This window comes from Triturus cristatus, chromosome 4_2 (assembly GCF_964204655.1).
Source record: "Triturus cristatus chromosome 4_2, aTriCri1.1, whole genome shotgun sequence".
NCBI lineage: Eukaryota > Metazoa > Chordata > Amphibia > Caudata > Salamandridae > Triturus > Triturus cristatus.
Genome location: NC_140586.1, coordinates 361,309,996 through 361,325,572, shown reverse-complemented (window position 1 = coordinate 361,325,572; position 15,577 = coordinate 361,309,996). Strand labels below are relative to the sequence as shown.

At 46.4% G+C, this 15,577-nt stretch overlaps 1 protein-coding gene across 5 annotated transcripts in view; it reads right to left on the bottom strand.

Annotated features, from left to right (window-relative positions):
- Positions 1-2,069: 2,069 nt before the first annotated feature.
- The window catches only part of LOC146833886 (ADAMTS-like protein 2), a 255,455-nt gene continuing 241,947 nt past the window's right edge, over positions 2,070-15,577 (bottom strand). For all 5 annotated transcript variants that reach the window (XM_085601779.1, XM_085601781.1, XM_085601784.1 and 2 more), the window contains 3 exons: positions 14,851-15,027; positions 12,211-12,355; positions 2,070-3,196 (listed from right to left, as the gene is read on the bottom strand). In XM_085601779.1, coding sequence (XP_085457905.1) covers positions 3,078-3,196; positions 12,211-12,355; positions 14,851-15,027 — 441 coding nt within the window. In that variant the 3' untranslated portion in view covers positions 2,070-3,077. The remainder of the gene's footprint in view (positions 3,197-12,210; positions 12,356-14,850; positions 15,028-15,577) is intronic.

Sequence of the window (15,577 nt, the reverse complement as noted above, 5' to 3'; positions counted from 1 at the left end):
ACCAATACACATAGGGCTGTATTTACTTTAGTGTCGCAGGGCAGTGCAGCAAGTCACCTTGCTGGCCTGCCCTGTGTCACAGGGAAAGGGCAGGAATGCAGCATATTTATCCAGTGCAGCACATTCCTGTCCTTTTCCCTTGCACTGGCAACTTTTTGGCAGCCTAGCGCCAACGCAGGCCTCCTTGCACCATGGTGCAATGGTGCCTGTGTTGTAAGCAGGATTGTTTATGTGCAGGAAGGGGCCCCTTGCCGCACAAAAACAATCCTGAGAAGATTTCTCCTCTTTCTATGTGTGCTGTAAAATACAGAAAATGCAAGGTTCTAGTAACTTTAAAGATCCGGGCCACTACCAAACACAGAAATGAACTGGTGGCAGGAGAGCAAAGCAAACTATCTGCTTAAGTACCAGTCTGTTATTTACATCTATTTTCTTGCCCAATCTTGAATTGAAATTGGGCTTTTAATTGAACATAGAAACCACCCAGAGAGGGTGCACCTGCATGGGGACAGTGACTTGCAGAACAGCTGGAGGGTGTAAAAGGCCAAAATACTCCTTGGTGCATATTCACAACAGAATGACGGAGCCGGGCGTTACGCCACAATTGATAACGTCGCACTTTGACATTCTGAAAACACAGGGATGCGCCATATTTACAATAATATGGTGCACCCCTGTTTCCCCTACGCCATATTTACAATAATATGGTGCACCCCTGTGTTTCCCCTAGCGCATGTGCTAAATTTAGCTGCCTAGCGCCAACGCAGACACCTTGCACCATAGTTCAAGGGTGCCTGCGTTGCAGGGAATGATTGTTCGTGTGCCGAAAGGTATCTCTACCTGCACATACACCATCACTAATAGTGATTTGTAATTTCTATGTGTTCTACAGAATGCAGCACATATAGAAGTTGTATCTCGTCATTATTTAATGAGTGTTTGTGCGCAAGAAGGGACACCTTCCTGCACATGGACATTCGCTAATGGTGACTTGCTCTTTCTAATTTATCATTTCTCATTGCGCCAGTTTAAGACTAGGTTTTCCCTGGGTTTATTTTTGGCGCTGTCCCATATTTACACCAGCCTTGTAAATAGGGGGTCAGTGTCAAAAAGCAATGGGTGTTGCGGTGGAAGGCCGACTGCAACACCCTTTGCCCGCCCCTTTCACACTAAGTGCTGCATGAATAGGGGCATTATTTACAAGGTGGTGTTAAGCCATGTTGAGTGACTCAACGCCGCCTTGTTAATAAGGCGAAGGAGTTTCGTGATCAGAACGTTAAAAAAAGTGATGTTTTGGTGGCGATAACCACTTAATATGCCCCCTTGCGTCAAGGGGTGTGAATGTATCCTTGGACATTCCAGGCAAGAACCCCCATCCACATCATGTCATCTAGGATGCTAAAAAATATTTAGCTTTAGAAGTTGTTTCCTCAACAGGTCATCACCATCCTCAAGCGACCCTTGTTAGTGTGCATAGAGGCTGAAGGGAATGGGGGAGATGAAACAGAAAGAACTGGGGGTGATGTGCATGTGAAAACCTCATCTGAATTATTGGAAGCAAATACCTTGATGTTGTGCCAAGTGGTATTGATTCCAGACTCATCACAGTTGGGAGCATTTGCTGCATGAAAGCTTCAAAGCGCCCTCATGACCTCAGGGAAGTTGGACACGGTACTCATGAAGCGAGCCTCTGACAAGCCCAGACTAGCATAAGGCACCAACTTAATGGTCAATGTGCAGAACCTAGCGTTCCACCGCTTTGGGTTTTGTGTGAGAATGGTGACGCCTGTAGCTGAGACAACTCTACTTGGCTGGAACAGAAAATGGACTAGATTAAATAATTTACGCCACGCAAGAAGTTGCAAGTCCTGTGTCTTCACCACAGTGAGAACACGGTGTTATGTGTAGATCAGTGTTAAAGGATGATACACAAATGCATAAGAAATCATACATGCCCCCTGTAAGCTAGATTGAGAAACTGATATAAGGGTCAAAGTCAATTAACAAGCATTTAAATTTCAACTTTGTACTGAAGAGAACACATCTAGACAAACATACTGAGTCACAGCAAGAGAAAAATAATTTTATATAGAAAATATGAGACTACAATTAGGTTCAACCCCTCATTTTGAGGATCAGTTAGCACCACAAATGTTGGCAGCATTGCAAGATTCTCCGGGAGTAAGTCTCATTCTTCAAAGCCAAACTTATTCCTGACCAGCACCAAAGGCCGCCAACGAATTCAAAGAAATCATTGGCATTTTACATTGTCACATATTGACTGAACTCTCCTGTGCTTGACATCTGCAGCCCAAGGGAGCTCTGCCTCTTTTTTGAAGGCAGATGTGGAGTGAACATAAGAGGAAAAACCTAAGAGCCGAATTTAGATATGGATGGTAATGTAAAAAACTCCAATATCTGGAGGAGGTTCTAGGATTCCCTGTATGATTTTGCAATTACTCCAGAAATACGAGGACTTATCATTACCACTCGACTGTAAATAAAGTCCTAACTCCCTCATTGACATGCACTAGAATCAGGAAAAGTTGTTGGAGAAAGTCAGGAATTTCCCGATTTAAAAATGAACAAGTTTCCCAACGATACAGCTTCTACAAAATCTGCAGTCAATCCATATCCAGTTTCCACCAATGTATGTTTAACAATATAATCCTGAAATTAAACTTTTTTTCCACACGACAACAAATCACATTCCAAGAAGGCCGCAGAGCTCTTACCCGTCTACAGGTACTGCTACAGTTAGGGCTCAGATAGCACCAGACCCATCAGTTCTTCTGAAAGCCCTCCAACTTTACCATGGCTCATAAGCTCAACAAAACAGGGGCACCTTACTCCTATAACCCTTCTTTATTTCTTGTTGTGAGCCCTCCAAATATGCAGTTAAAGATGGAGTTCGAGTGGCCATTGCCGTCTTTAGTTAACTGAGAACTTTCTGTAGACAAGAATTGAAGAGTTGAATTCATGTTCACCACCGCACTAGTACACCCCCTTCGTAAACTGAGAGTGGATTAGTCTGGGCCGTGGCAAGGGAAAGACGATGATGCAATTAGACTTGGATGCTATTGAACCTTTCCACGGCAGGCTCGGCAGCAGGCCTTTCGATAGTACCAGTGAGAGCACAGCTTCACTCTCAACACCAGCACGCAGTTTGCTGTTGGTTTATCCTCACAGTCTTCATCTGGCGGGGAAAGAAATAAAGACATTTAAAGTTTATCAAAGAGAACAAGCGAAGCTGGCAGCTTTTAGTATGGATAAATTGCTTAACTTAGTTGGGAGGCAAAGAATGACTGAGTTTCCCGGACACTTCCAAACCAACCTGAGTGTGAAATATAACTAAAATGCCCTTCATTGTATTTGCAACATCTACAGCTTATAAACTACAAATAACCACCATTTTCTGAGAGGAAGGCAGAATTTACAAGTGAGAAAATGTTTCAATTTCAACAATATTTGCTTCCTCTCTGCATTTATTAGGTCTGACTCTGGCAGCCATGCACATAAGGAGAAGATGGTACTAGCTTGAGGCAATAACACACTAGCATATGATCCATTTACAATCAGGCTGATGCACCAGCCGCTCACACAGTGCGACCTTGCCTTTTGGGGCCAGTGCTTGTCTAAGGCGACTGTGGACAGCTGCCTTTAGACACCAAAGTATGTTGTCATCAAAAGAAGCCAGAGTGCAATATATGGCCTAAAAGTAATCCTTAAAATTTTTTGGGGGATATTATCAAGCACGGCGTTAAAATTATCACCGCTTTAGCGGCTGAAAACTGCCGCTAAATGGGCTTGATAATATGCCGCAGAGAATTGCCATAGAAGCCCATGTTGACACCAGAACATGGGCTTCTATGGAAATTCTCTTCGGCATATTATCAAGCCCATTATCGCCGCTTTAGCTGCAGTTTTCGGCCGCTAAAGCGGCGATAATTTTAATGCCGTTTCTTGATAATATGCCCCTTCTTTCTTTACTCTTCCCCATCCAAAAACCACCTGTTGGAATAGTCCCTGAAGGCATCGCGTGAGAAGGAAGAACATTAAAGAAAGGAGATTGAGTGGGCTGATAATGATTAAAGGAACAGCAGGTTAGCTCTTCTAAGATAAAAACACACAGGGTGTAGCCTACAGAACTGCTCTCAGAGAAACTCTCTTTGTTACAGACTATTAAATCAGTAGCAGCATGGGACATCATCAGTAGATTTAATAGAGCGCTTCTGTACTCAGAAATATTTTTTAATAAATGTATTTTTAAAAGTCTGAATCAATTTGCTCAAATTACAAAATGTCTTCTCTTATTAAAATGTGCTACATCCCCTGTATCGCCAAGCACCTACTGCCTAACTTTGCCCTCATCTTACAACATTGCATTGGCTCCAAACCCAAACATCCATTAATATTTTATTTGGTTTCTAAATCAAGGGCATTTTTTGTAAGTGTTTGCTTTCAATGTTTTTGTCCATTTAATCTGTTTTTAAACAAATTGGTTTTAGAACCAATTGATTTGAACTAACCATATTTCTCGCAGTTCATTTCCAACTAATCACTTAAAAGTGGATTGCCAGAACCCCTTTCTGAGAGCCACGGAGGGTTACTGGCCTAACCGTGGGGTTTGCGGCCTTTTACTCCTGATGTACCGGTGCCTGACCAACTATGGATCCTAAGCAACTAGGCCCAAGTACCACTTGACTCTCAGTGGTAGCTATGGTCAAGCAGTCCAAGGCTTCCTCGGGGGAAGTGTGAATACAGGTCAATGAACATGACTTATAACTCAAAAAGCGTCCAGCAATGTCACTAAATGAATGTCCAGTCAAATACTTATTTTTATAATAAAAAGAAGTATTTTATTTCTAACTCTACGCAGTCAAAGCAATATTACAACATATATAAACAATGATACATTCCCCTTGAAGTCAAGGCTCTAGTGTTTGGCTAGCAAATCCCTCTGCCGTCTGCTCTTCATAATGTGGTTGGGGTTATTCCCCATCCACTGGAGGCCGCATCCAGGGATGCTCACTATCAGGCCTTAACTCAAGAGTCCACTCCAAATCTTCCAAAATTGGCAAAAGTGTCCTGGCGCCGTGTTGTCCTCAGCAGCAAGTTCCGCTAGGTCCCGATAGGCCTGTAAACAGTCTTACCTGCTACAGCAGAGAGGAGGCTTGGAATGTCCCAGTGAGTGCCCTGACCACAGGCACTCACACTGCTCTGGTCCTGTGTTCAGAGTCAGCTTGGATTCCTGTGCTCACAGCCGAGGTCCTGGTGATGCAGCCAAGTACACAGGGAACCTTCCTCAGTTTCACGGGGGAAGCTCCGGCTCAATCCTTGTTGCTTCCTGGTGACCCATGGGTTACCGCTCAAATTCCTTGCAAGCAATTTGGTATCCCCTCCTGGCATACAGGGTAGCCGTAACGCTACCAGCTAAGGCAACGGCCCTCACCAGGTGGTAGTGCATACCACGACAACCGACCTGGCCTACAGGGTCACTGCTAGGCTCATTGCAGGTTCTGATCCGGCAATAACTTTCACAGCGGCCCCTCCTGCCTTGCGGGGTCGTTGCAACAGGCGTCACACGGCTTCGCTTGTCCAACACAGCACTCCGTTTATGACTATCTTTCCGGTGGCCCTCTGCTGGCATAAGGGGAAAAAACTGATTGGTGTAGCAGCCTTCTCCTCACACCTCGCATCTGGAGTCTGCTTGGCTGGGTTCCTCACTGGACTTCACTCCCTCCAATTCTATCTTCTTTCTCACAGGGCACACTTGTCTTGGCAAGCAGGCAGGCTCTGGTGCTCCAGAGCGGATAGTCTTGCTTTCTCTGGGTGATGTCCCCTTACCCAGCAGGGAGATTAGCAGGCCTTGGTCACCAGTCCTGGTCACAGGCAGAAGTCCTGCAGAGCCCCCCCCCGCACAGCTCATCTGGCTGCTTGGCAGATGTCAAATTTTAGGGTCTCAGCCACCCTTTATTATAGTCCATTTTCAGACACCAAATGTGATTTAGGGTCTGGGGCTTTGAAGGTTTATGTTGGGATTCTGCTTCTTTTTAAGTGTATGCTTTTCTCTCTATTCTTCCTCTTGAAAGGCTGCCTGTCACAGCAGGAGAGACTCCGAAGCTGACAGTCCCACAACACAGACCATGAGAGTGACTAGAGTTCACACCTGGATGTCAGCCACAGTTATATGTGTATCAAAATGTTAATCCTTGGCTTCCAACCCTACTCTTTATGATTCCCTTATCAGCCCTTCCTGAGGAGTGTCCAGGCCCTTTCCTTGTGATCTATCACTGACTCAAAGAGCTCCCTTTGCAGTGTACAGGGGGAGTCTCTCTCTCTCTCTCTCTCTCTCTCTCTCTCTCTCTCTCTCTCTATCTAATCCAGTGTCCCCCACTCAGCTCATAGGAATGCAATAATATACAAATCTGTCTGGGGGAATTCCTCTAGGTCTCGTCCCTTTACCAGTCAGGCCTGGGCATCCCAAAATGAAACCCAGGGTCCTTCATGTAATGTACCATTACAGACACACTTGCACTCAGTGTATGGCCACAGCACATACACTATCCAGTTCTGTTACCTCCATGCATTGTGCCATCATAGAAACACAAATTCATTATGTGTGCAATGGTCAGTACAGTAGCCTTTCTATATTGTACCATGGTGTGCTACTTGCAGACACACACACTGTCAGCACACACACTCACCATGCGCATGCTGAACACATTAACCCTTCATGTATTGTATTTCTCGCAAGCACAAAAAACTCAGCACATGCTTCCGCTGAGCATGCACTGCACAGCACTACATCTCTCATATAATGCATTCCCAGCATGTATGAATATACTCAGTACATGCACTAACCATATATATACTGCTCAGCACTCCTCTATCCCTGCACTGTACCCTTCCCAGGCACACATACATCCAGTGCAGACACCACTTCTGTTCCACACAGCACTGTGCATATACCTGATATCGGTCAAGGGCGAGTTAACCACACAGCAGCAGAACTTTAAGAAGGTGAGTGAGCCAGTAGGCCTCACTCCAGTGACACAGGTTAACAAGCATTGGAATAGCCAACAGGTCTCGCCTTTGGGACCTTAAAAGTGTTTAGCCAGAGCAATTGCCTTTGCCAATTTCTTTAAGCTATGGTGTAGAGCATTGTGGCAGCTGTGCAGCATGTTGAAAAGTTTTATTTAAAAAGTGTTAATCAATCTCTTGAACAGCTAAAGACATTAAACCAACTCAGCCCCCTCCCCAACAAGCGTGGCGCGGTCCATGAAAGAGGATCTCTTGTCTTTATGGGGCCATGTGTTTCGAAACACATGGCCCCATAAAGATAACAAAGCTTTTGCGACGACAGTAAGTCAAGGGAGCCAGTCCATGTGGGACGGCTCAAACAGAGAAAACTGTACGTCAGCAAGTGCTCTTTCCAAATGGCTGGCCGCCGTTTAGCATAAGCGGTGATGCCAGCAAATGGGAAAGAGGGGCGGGGCTTAAAGCCTGATACTGACACTGACCCTAAATCATTAAATCTCGCCAGCGAGACTGCGCATGTGCGCAGTCTTACGCTAGGCTCGACCTAAAAAGGACCTTAAGACCTGTTCACTCCTTCTGATCACTACATGGTATGCTGCCACCCCGATGCTCATGCTGCTTAACTCCTGGTGAAGGCAGAAGCCTTCCACCACTATAAGGCAGCGGTTTGGGCGCCCCTCCTGATTCAACATGACCGCAATCCGTAAGGCAGGCCTGTGTCATGGCACACACGCATGATCAGTGTTTGCATATGGCAACCAAGATCAGGGATCCAGACAACAGTACAGTTGGGCGTTCAGGGTAGTGGGTATGACCATAACCAATGCAGAGGCCTTTTCATCTCAACATGGGTAAAATATGGGAATATGCACCTAAAGGACCACTGACATTTGTATGTGCTACTCACACATGATTAAGCACATACATGGTGGTGCAGTTCTGCAATCCACTCGGAGCATTTGCCATAGGACAACACTAGGCAATACAGTGAGAAAGTGGGTTTCTGTTGCAGTAAACCACCCCCCCTTTCTTTTTTTTTGTTGCCAGACTACTGATACTCTTTGACTTGATGTGCTCTGGGCCCCTGCCAATCAGGACCCCAGGGCCTGTGTTCCTTTCCTAAAAACTGTATTGAAGCTTAAACCCAATTGGCATCTCTGGCCACGTCAGCCCCTGGTAAATGGTACCCCTAGGTACCCAGGGCTCTGTGACCAGAGAAGGCCCCTAAGTGCTGAAGCACTTATTGTGCCACCCTTAGAGGCCCTGTACCCTGACACACACACACACTGCCTTTGCAGGCTGAGTGTCTTGCTGCAGAACAAAACAGAGAGACGACATGGCACACATCCCTGTGTGCCATGCCCACAAACACACTGCCCTGGCATAACTCAGTCACCCCTCTAGCTGGGTGCACTATGCCAGTGGTGTAGGTACAGGTGCATGAGCCCTGAACCCCTACAGTACCCAGGTCCATTCCTGGGCACTGTAAGTGCAGTGCTGCCATTAAGAGTATATGGTGCTGGGAGGTCGTCATTACGAACTCCACAGCACCATAATGGCTACACTGAAAACTGAGAAGTTTGATATCAAACTTCTCAGCACATTAAACCCACACTGATGCCAGTGTGGGATTTAATGTAAAATGCATGACAGAGGGCAACTTAGAGTTGCCCCCAGAAACGAACCCACAACCAGTGTCCTGACTGAGGGGCTGCCTAGGCTGCCACCCAGCAGACAGGTTGATGGTCCCCCTGGGTAGAGAGCCATCCGCTCTCGTGGGCCTGCAAGAATGCACATCCTGGGGCGAGGTGCCAAGCCTCCTACCCCAGGATGGGCAGAGGAAGCTTCAAAGGCATGTTGCCTTTGTGAGCCTCCTCAGACCACTTGCTGTACTCAGCAACTGGTCCCCACCGGTTCTGACCCCCACTCTGGCGGGACGACTGGTGGGAAAACCCAAGTGAGGAAAGGGGGTGTGCCAGCCTCTGCCAACCCCACCCCTCAGGTGGGGACGTGAGGTGAAGCACAACTCAGGACTCTCGCCATCTTGAGGATGGGGGCCCTACCCAATCAGGACTAGGTTCCTGACCCCCTCCCACTGGAGAGTGGCAGGATAGGGGGTGTACCCACCCCAGGGAAGGGACCCATTGGTCCCTGCCCTTTACCTACCTGTAACGCCCCTAAATTTAGTATTTAGGGGCACCCTGAACCTTCCTTCCTCAGATCGCGATTCCGAAACTACCAAGAAGAAAGAAGACCTGCCGTGCAGCTGCTAACAAGAGGACGACACAAACTGACTTGGCCCCAGCCCTACAGGCATGTCGACCCTCGATCCTGCTCAATCCCGGCGTCTCCAGTGGTCAGCAACCTCGAAAACCCCAGATGACCCGACTGCCTTGCTCCTCTAAAAGACTGGGACACCCACGAGCAGTGGTTCTGCTCAAACAAGCAACAACCCCTGGTGCCAAGCCAGGAACCGCGAATCCAGCACACTCTGCACCTGCCGAGCCCGGCCTGTGCCTGAGTGAACAAAGACCATGAGGACGTCCCCCCGGCGACTGTGACCAAGAATCCAGCACCCAAGGACCCACCTCGACACGCCTGACGACACCTGCAGCCTCACAACCAGGGACCTATCCCAACCGCGACCAGCTGAGGGTAAGATTTCCCAACGCCAAAAGACACCCCTGCACCTGGCGCCCTGCGGCCCCCTGTGCCCAACTCCTGGGTGCCTACCTAACCTACAGCTCCCCAACTTACCTCTCGAAGTGGTTGTCGCACCTGAAGAATCTCCGTCCCCGAGCTTGCAGCCTTTGTTCATCTTGTAGCTTTCCCATTGAAATACATTGAGCGCCCGACGGCTCAAGAGCACCCTGCACCCAGCTGCCCGAGTGCCCCTGGAAGTGCAGCATCTATCCTATTCTACTTCCCCACTTGCCCTGTGTAAGTGATCAGGAGCTCAACTCCCACAGCCGCGTGGCCTGCCTGCAAGCAGCCACCAACCAAAGGCCCCCTGCCCGCCATAGGCTAACATAGGGCCTACTCTCGCTACACCCGACTGCCCCTGTGCCGCTGAGGGTGTAACAACTGTACCTACCTGACCCAGGGAGACCCCTGAGTCTATGCCCAGAACCTTAACTCTGCCAGTCGAGTACTTATCTGAGAGCCGATAACTCACTTTTTCTCCATAGGGTAACATTGACTGGTTTTCACTTGGAATTTCTTCTAAGTGTCGAGTTTTGAAACTTTGAAATATTCACTAAAAATCACCCGATCAACGAAAACGAAATTACTCACCTGTTATCAGGAGATATCCCAGTGCTGGATCTTTGTGCCCAGCACTGACCCTACAAAGCAATTACAACTGTGATTATCCGATAATCAAACTTTCCTGCATAGGATAACATTGCCTGGTTTTTGCCAGAAATTCTTCCAAGTGTCGATTTTTGAAACATACAAATAGTCCTTAAAAATCGCCTGTGTAACAAAAACGATTTCTTTCAACTGTTTACAGGAGATGCACCAGGGCTGAATCCAGGATCCAGCCCTGAGTAAGAAAAACCTATGCAAAGTAATTGGTATTGCTTTTACTTTAAAATTCCCATTGAGCTCAATGTTATAATTGTGTTTAACTTGTATTGCCTATTGCAACAACTGTAACTATTGCATTTAAAAGTCTGTTGCTTATTGAAAGTATTTAACTAAAGCATCTCATTCTGAGAAAGTATTTTGATACCTACTTGTGGTTCTAAAATAAAACAACTATATATTTTTATATACAAAACTATTGGCCTAGAGTTCAGTTCTTGAGTGTGTGAGACCATTTGCTGACTGAGTGTGTACAACAAATGCTTTACACTGTCCTCTGATACTGCCTTACTGCTCGACCAAGCTACCACTTTAGAGAGTAAGGTTATATCTAACTTTAGCCTCTGCCAAACCTCTGGGGACTGTGGACTCTGTGCACACTGAACCTTTCTTTGGTGCAGTATCTACAGAGCCACTTTCTTACAAATACCTATAGTTTACATAGGTTATGCCTCAGTGGTTGAGAAAGAAGGCATTCCATCCATCAGTTTTAAAGTATTGTTGCTTCCCTCTGTTCATCCTGTTGACTTCTGCTTATATAGAATTACTGTTAGTGTAGAAGCATCACAGTTTTGTGTATTATCCATAGTGGTTAAACATATTCTAATGGCAGCAGCTCGATAGCTCAAAGTATTGGAAAGAGAATTGTTGATCGTGACGGCGAGAATCACATAGTTTTCCATGGGCCCTATGTGCCTCTGTCACTTTAGAGAGACTAGCATACAAAATTAACCTCAAAGTCTAAATTCTGACAACAACTCTTAAGGTGGGCTCTCAATCAACATGTACCCACTAAAATATTTAAGCAACATATAGAAGCTGGAGAGGAACGGGGTTCCTGCAGAGGTGTCACTAAAGCTGTAGTAGCACCCCTTTCCTTCAGCACTGTCACTGTCGCCACCTGCTCCTGCAGTGTTACCTGTGTTCCTGCAGTGATAACCCTGTATTGGCCTCATTTACGAGGCCCTAGTGGCAATTTTTTACATTCCGGTGACGCAAAGTGTGCAGCATATTTACAAGGCAACACAAAGCCATTTTACGTGGCATTTCATGGCCTTGTAAATGTGCCCCTTTCATGCAGAAAACTGCGTGAAAAGGGCGTTCTGCATCACATATTGGAGGAAATCCCCTCCATTGATTGATTTTATGCAGAAAGGAGTCCCTTCCTGCACAAAATCAATCATCCCCACAATGCAGGCTACATGGCAACATGGTGCAAGGGAGCCTGCGTTAGCGCTAGGCTGCTTTATTAGCGAAGGGGTCAGAACAGGAATGCACCGTATTCTTGTAAACACCGCGCATTCCTGCACTTTTAGAATGACGCAGCACTGCAAAATTGCTTGCGGCACTGCGCTGCGCCATTCGATTGTAAATGAGACCCTATGTGTCTGTTACTTAATGCCCCAGTAGTGATCTCAGTCGTCCCCAGTGTTGCCTTCTGCCCCGCCACCCTTGTCCATGATTCTGCTGTGATGTCACTTCCCCAGTGTCACCCTTTGCAGTGACGTCACTGTCCCTGCAGCGGTACCCTGACACGGTGTTCCAGTCCTGTCTTGCATCTCCGTGAAGGAAGCATGGCCTCACCTGGTGCCTCGGTTGGGCATGGCTGAAGCTCGCACGTCTGCCTCGCCTCGGGTTTGGATTCCGGGTCACAGCCTTGCCCCAGCTGCTCACCTTGGTAGCACTTGACCTCGCGCACCTGTTGCCCAGTGCCGCATGTGGCACTGCACTGTGGGGAACGAAAAAGAGAGAGAGAGGGAAGCGATGAGGAATGGTGACGAATGACAAGCAACGAGGAAAGAGTGATAAAGTTGGGAGATGAACATCAGGCAACAGGAAGTTAGGAAAAAGGCACAGCACGCATGACATTTGTGAGGATAAAACGTGCTACCTCTTCATGAAGTGCTGTTTTTTTTAGAAGTGATGACGTTTAATGTGCGGCCTCTCAGTGTAATGAGGTCTGAGGCCAGACGGAATATATAGTATGTAACCTCTAAGCACTGTGAAATCCGACGTTCGAGGTTGCTGCATAATGTATATATAACCTCTCTACAAAGCAGTATGAGATTTGAGGATTGTGGGCTAATTATAAGCAGGGCCACTGGAGTTATGCACCAATGTGAGACCAAATTATATTGCAAGGATGCCTACATTATGTGACAACAAAAGGCCAATTATGCGGTACAGCCAGTGGCAGTATTATTTAACTATTTTGTCACATACAAAGGTTTCTTATGAAATATAATTATACAGATTTACCAGGTCCCATTGGAAATGGTATTCACCAACAAATAACGATGCTGCCTTGCATGAAAGCACAGGACTAACATGTAGTAACAATATTCCTTTTTAATCCCCCAGTAAAATAGCTTCTTCACTCAGCCGGGAAAAAACGCCGACATGTGCACACTCCTTGAAATAAAAGTTGTGCCACTTTTATTCCGCGCATTCCACTTAGGTTTCTGAACTGTTCTTTAGTAGTGGGTTTACTCCGTGTCCAGACATTGGGCCTCTGGAAGTACCTCTTCCCATCAAGAAACAGCCTTGCAGGGCAGCATTGTACATTACACATGTAAAACGCAAGTATCTCACTGAGAGACACTTTAAAAGATTCAAGACATTAGTCCTAAAAAGAGAAGTAAACTCTTTTCATTGCCCTGGCGGCTATCTTGACGCAATTGAAGACCAGGAACACTACCAGTGGTGTAACATGAATATGCACAAACAACCAATTCAAACATTTTAAATTAAAAAGTCACAAGCATTATTTCCACTCTGTATGAATTACATTCATATTCATGGATTTGTTCCAAACGGCAGCCAAAAGCCCTTCCCCAGTCTATAAATTCTGGATATTAACACAGTCTGGGCCAATGTTTCACCCCATTAGTACTAGTTTAGCACCTAAGTACCACAGCCAAGCACTGAAAGCTGGCTTTCATCGACTGTCTACCACCGCTTTGCGCCCTCTGTGCTGGTTTTTAAAAAATGACTTTCTAGCTGTCTGCGCTAAAGACTTTTTTTTGTTGAAATCTGCAAATTATGCTGTAGATGGGGGAATACTTGGCAAGTGTGACAAATCCAGACACACACAATTTGAGGCACATCCCCTCAAATTCGGCAGTTAAGCCCTCATTACAAGAGGTCCAGTCAAATTGCAATATTAATCAATCGCACCTCTTGTCAAATTTTGGCAGGTCACACCGGCCGGAATTTAAAGAGGGAGAAATGGCCGTGAAAAAATACACCGACATGCGGCTTTTGGTGCAGCAAGCACCAACATCCATGTTATGGCCCAATTTGAGGGGAAAAAACTTGTCGTAGATGCTAATTATTGCACTTGGTAAATTCTGAAGACAATCTTGTCGATTTTTATCGGGAGCAATATTTATTACACCAAAGAGCAAGGCAGTCGTAATGACACGAGAGCCTTAAGATGCCTCAAATGATGCCTCTCTTTGGTCTTCATCCCTGCCTTCTAGTTTACTCAGTCAGAAATCTGGGAGTCATCTTCTACGCAGATTATTCCTTTGTCCCTCGGGTGTTTTTCCACCTCCAAGCGCTTCTCCCATTACTTCAGTCTGAAGATCGTATGTTAAAGCAGCAGCCTTGTCATATATTGACTGCTTCTATGCCAGCCATCGGGGTCATCCAGCCCAATCACTAGGCCACAAGAGTTCAGGACTTTGCTTCTCGCCTTATCCTTAGATTAAAGGCTTGGACCACTTCACTCCTGCTCTTCGCTCCATTGGCTGTCCGTAGAATAAAGGGCTGCCTTCAAAACTCTGTGCCTACTACACAAACGTTTGCGTGCCATAACCAAGCGCTACATCTCAGGTCTATTCCCTCCATATCACTGGACCAGGCGCCTGACCGTGGCCTCCTTCAACTGGCCCACATGGCTCCTGTCGAAGCTGAACTAGCTTGGGGGAAAGCTGTACGCCATTAAGGGTCGTCGCTCTGGAACTCCCTCATATTCCATCTCTGGAACAACTCCCACACCTGATCCTTTGGGAATCATCCGAACATCCGGTTTTACCACTGAGTATTTACTCTCCAGTGACATTAAGCACCCCCTCCCCCCTTCTTGCCTTCCACCTTTCCTCAATATTCCTGTTGTCGTGTAGCACACACTTGTCCCCTGAGCGTATTACAACAACATTAAAAAAACTTAATAAGCTTTGGAGTGGCCTGCAGCCACCACGCATAGGCGAGGCCTAGTACCTGAGACCAAGAGGTGGTAAACCAAGTGGAGCAAGGCCTCTGGAAGCAGGCAGTCAGCACCTCCGGCTTGCTGGAGAGGTCACAGCGGGCTTCGGGGTACTCTTTATACGCCCCGTGATCCAGGCCTGCACACACAACACGGCGAGTTTTCTCTCCACGTCCACAACTGGCATTGCACTGAAAGAGAGAGAGCATGGTTAGCAACGGAGACAGAGAGGAATGGGGCAAAGAGGTACATAGGGGTATTTAGCCCGTTCTGCCATTATGGAATGCTGTTAATGATAGGAGTGACTAGAATACATGGGATTCTGTAATCCCTGTATAAATGGCAGTCTGTGATTTCTTTTTATAATAGGCGACTTGTGACGCACCCAGACGCCGATTATAAAGAAAAGGCGTGATAACTAAACTATTATAAATTATTACAGTCGAGATCTGACGTCACAATGCCTGCTGCCAGAGCTAGTGGTGGAGTGAAAGGCAGGTCAGGTCGCTGAGTATAACTGAAAAAGCAGTTTAAAGAAACAAAAACGGAACATGGGTTTCTTTCCCCAGCTCTATTTTAATAGCTTACAATGACAAGCAGAGAGAATATGTTTATTTTTTGCACTCCTTAGAGAAAAGCTAGAATCTTTCTGTATGTTTCACACATTCCAAGCTACTGCAGCTTTTGTTTTAACTGACTTGTATTGAACTGTTTGCAATATCTCTGTGCCACAACTATACA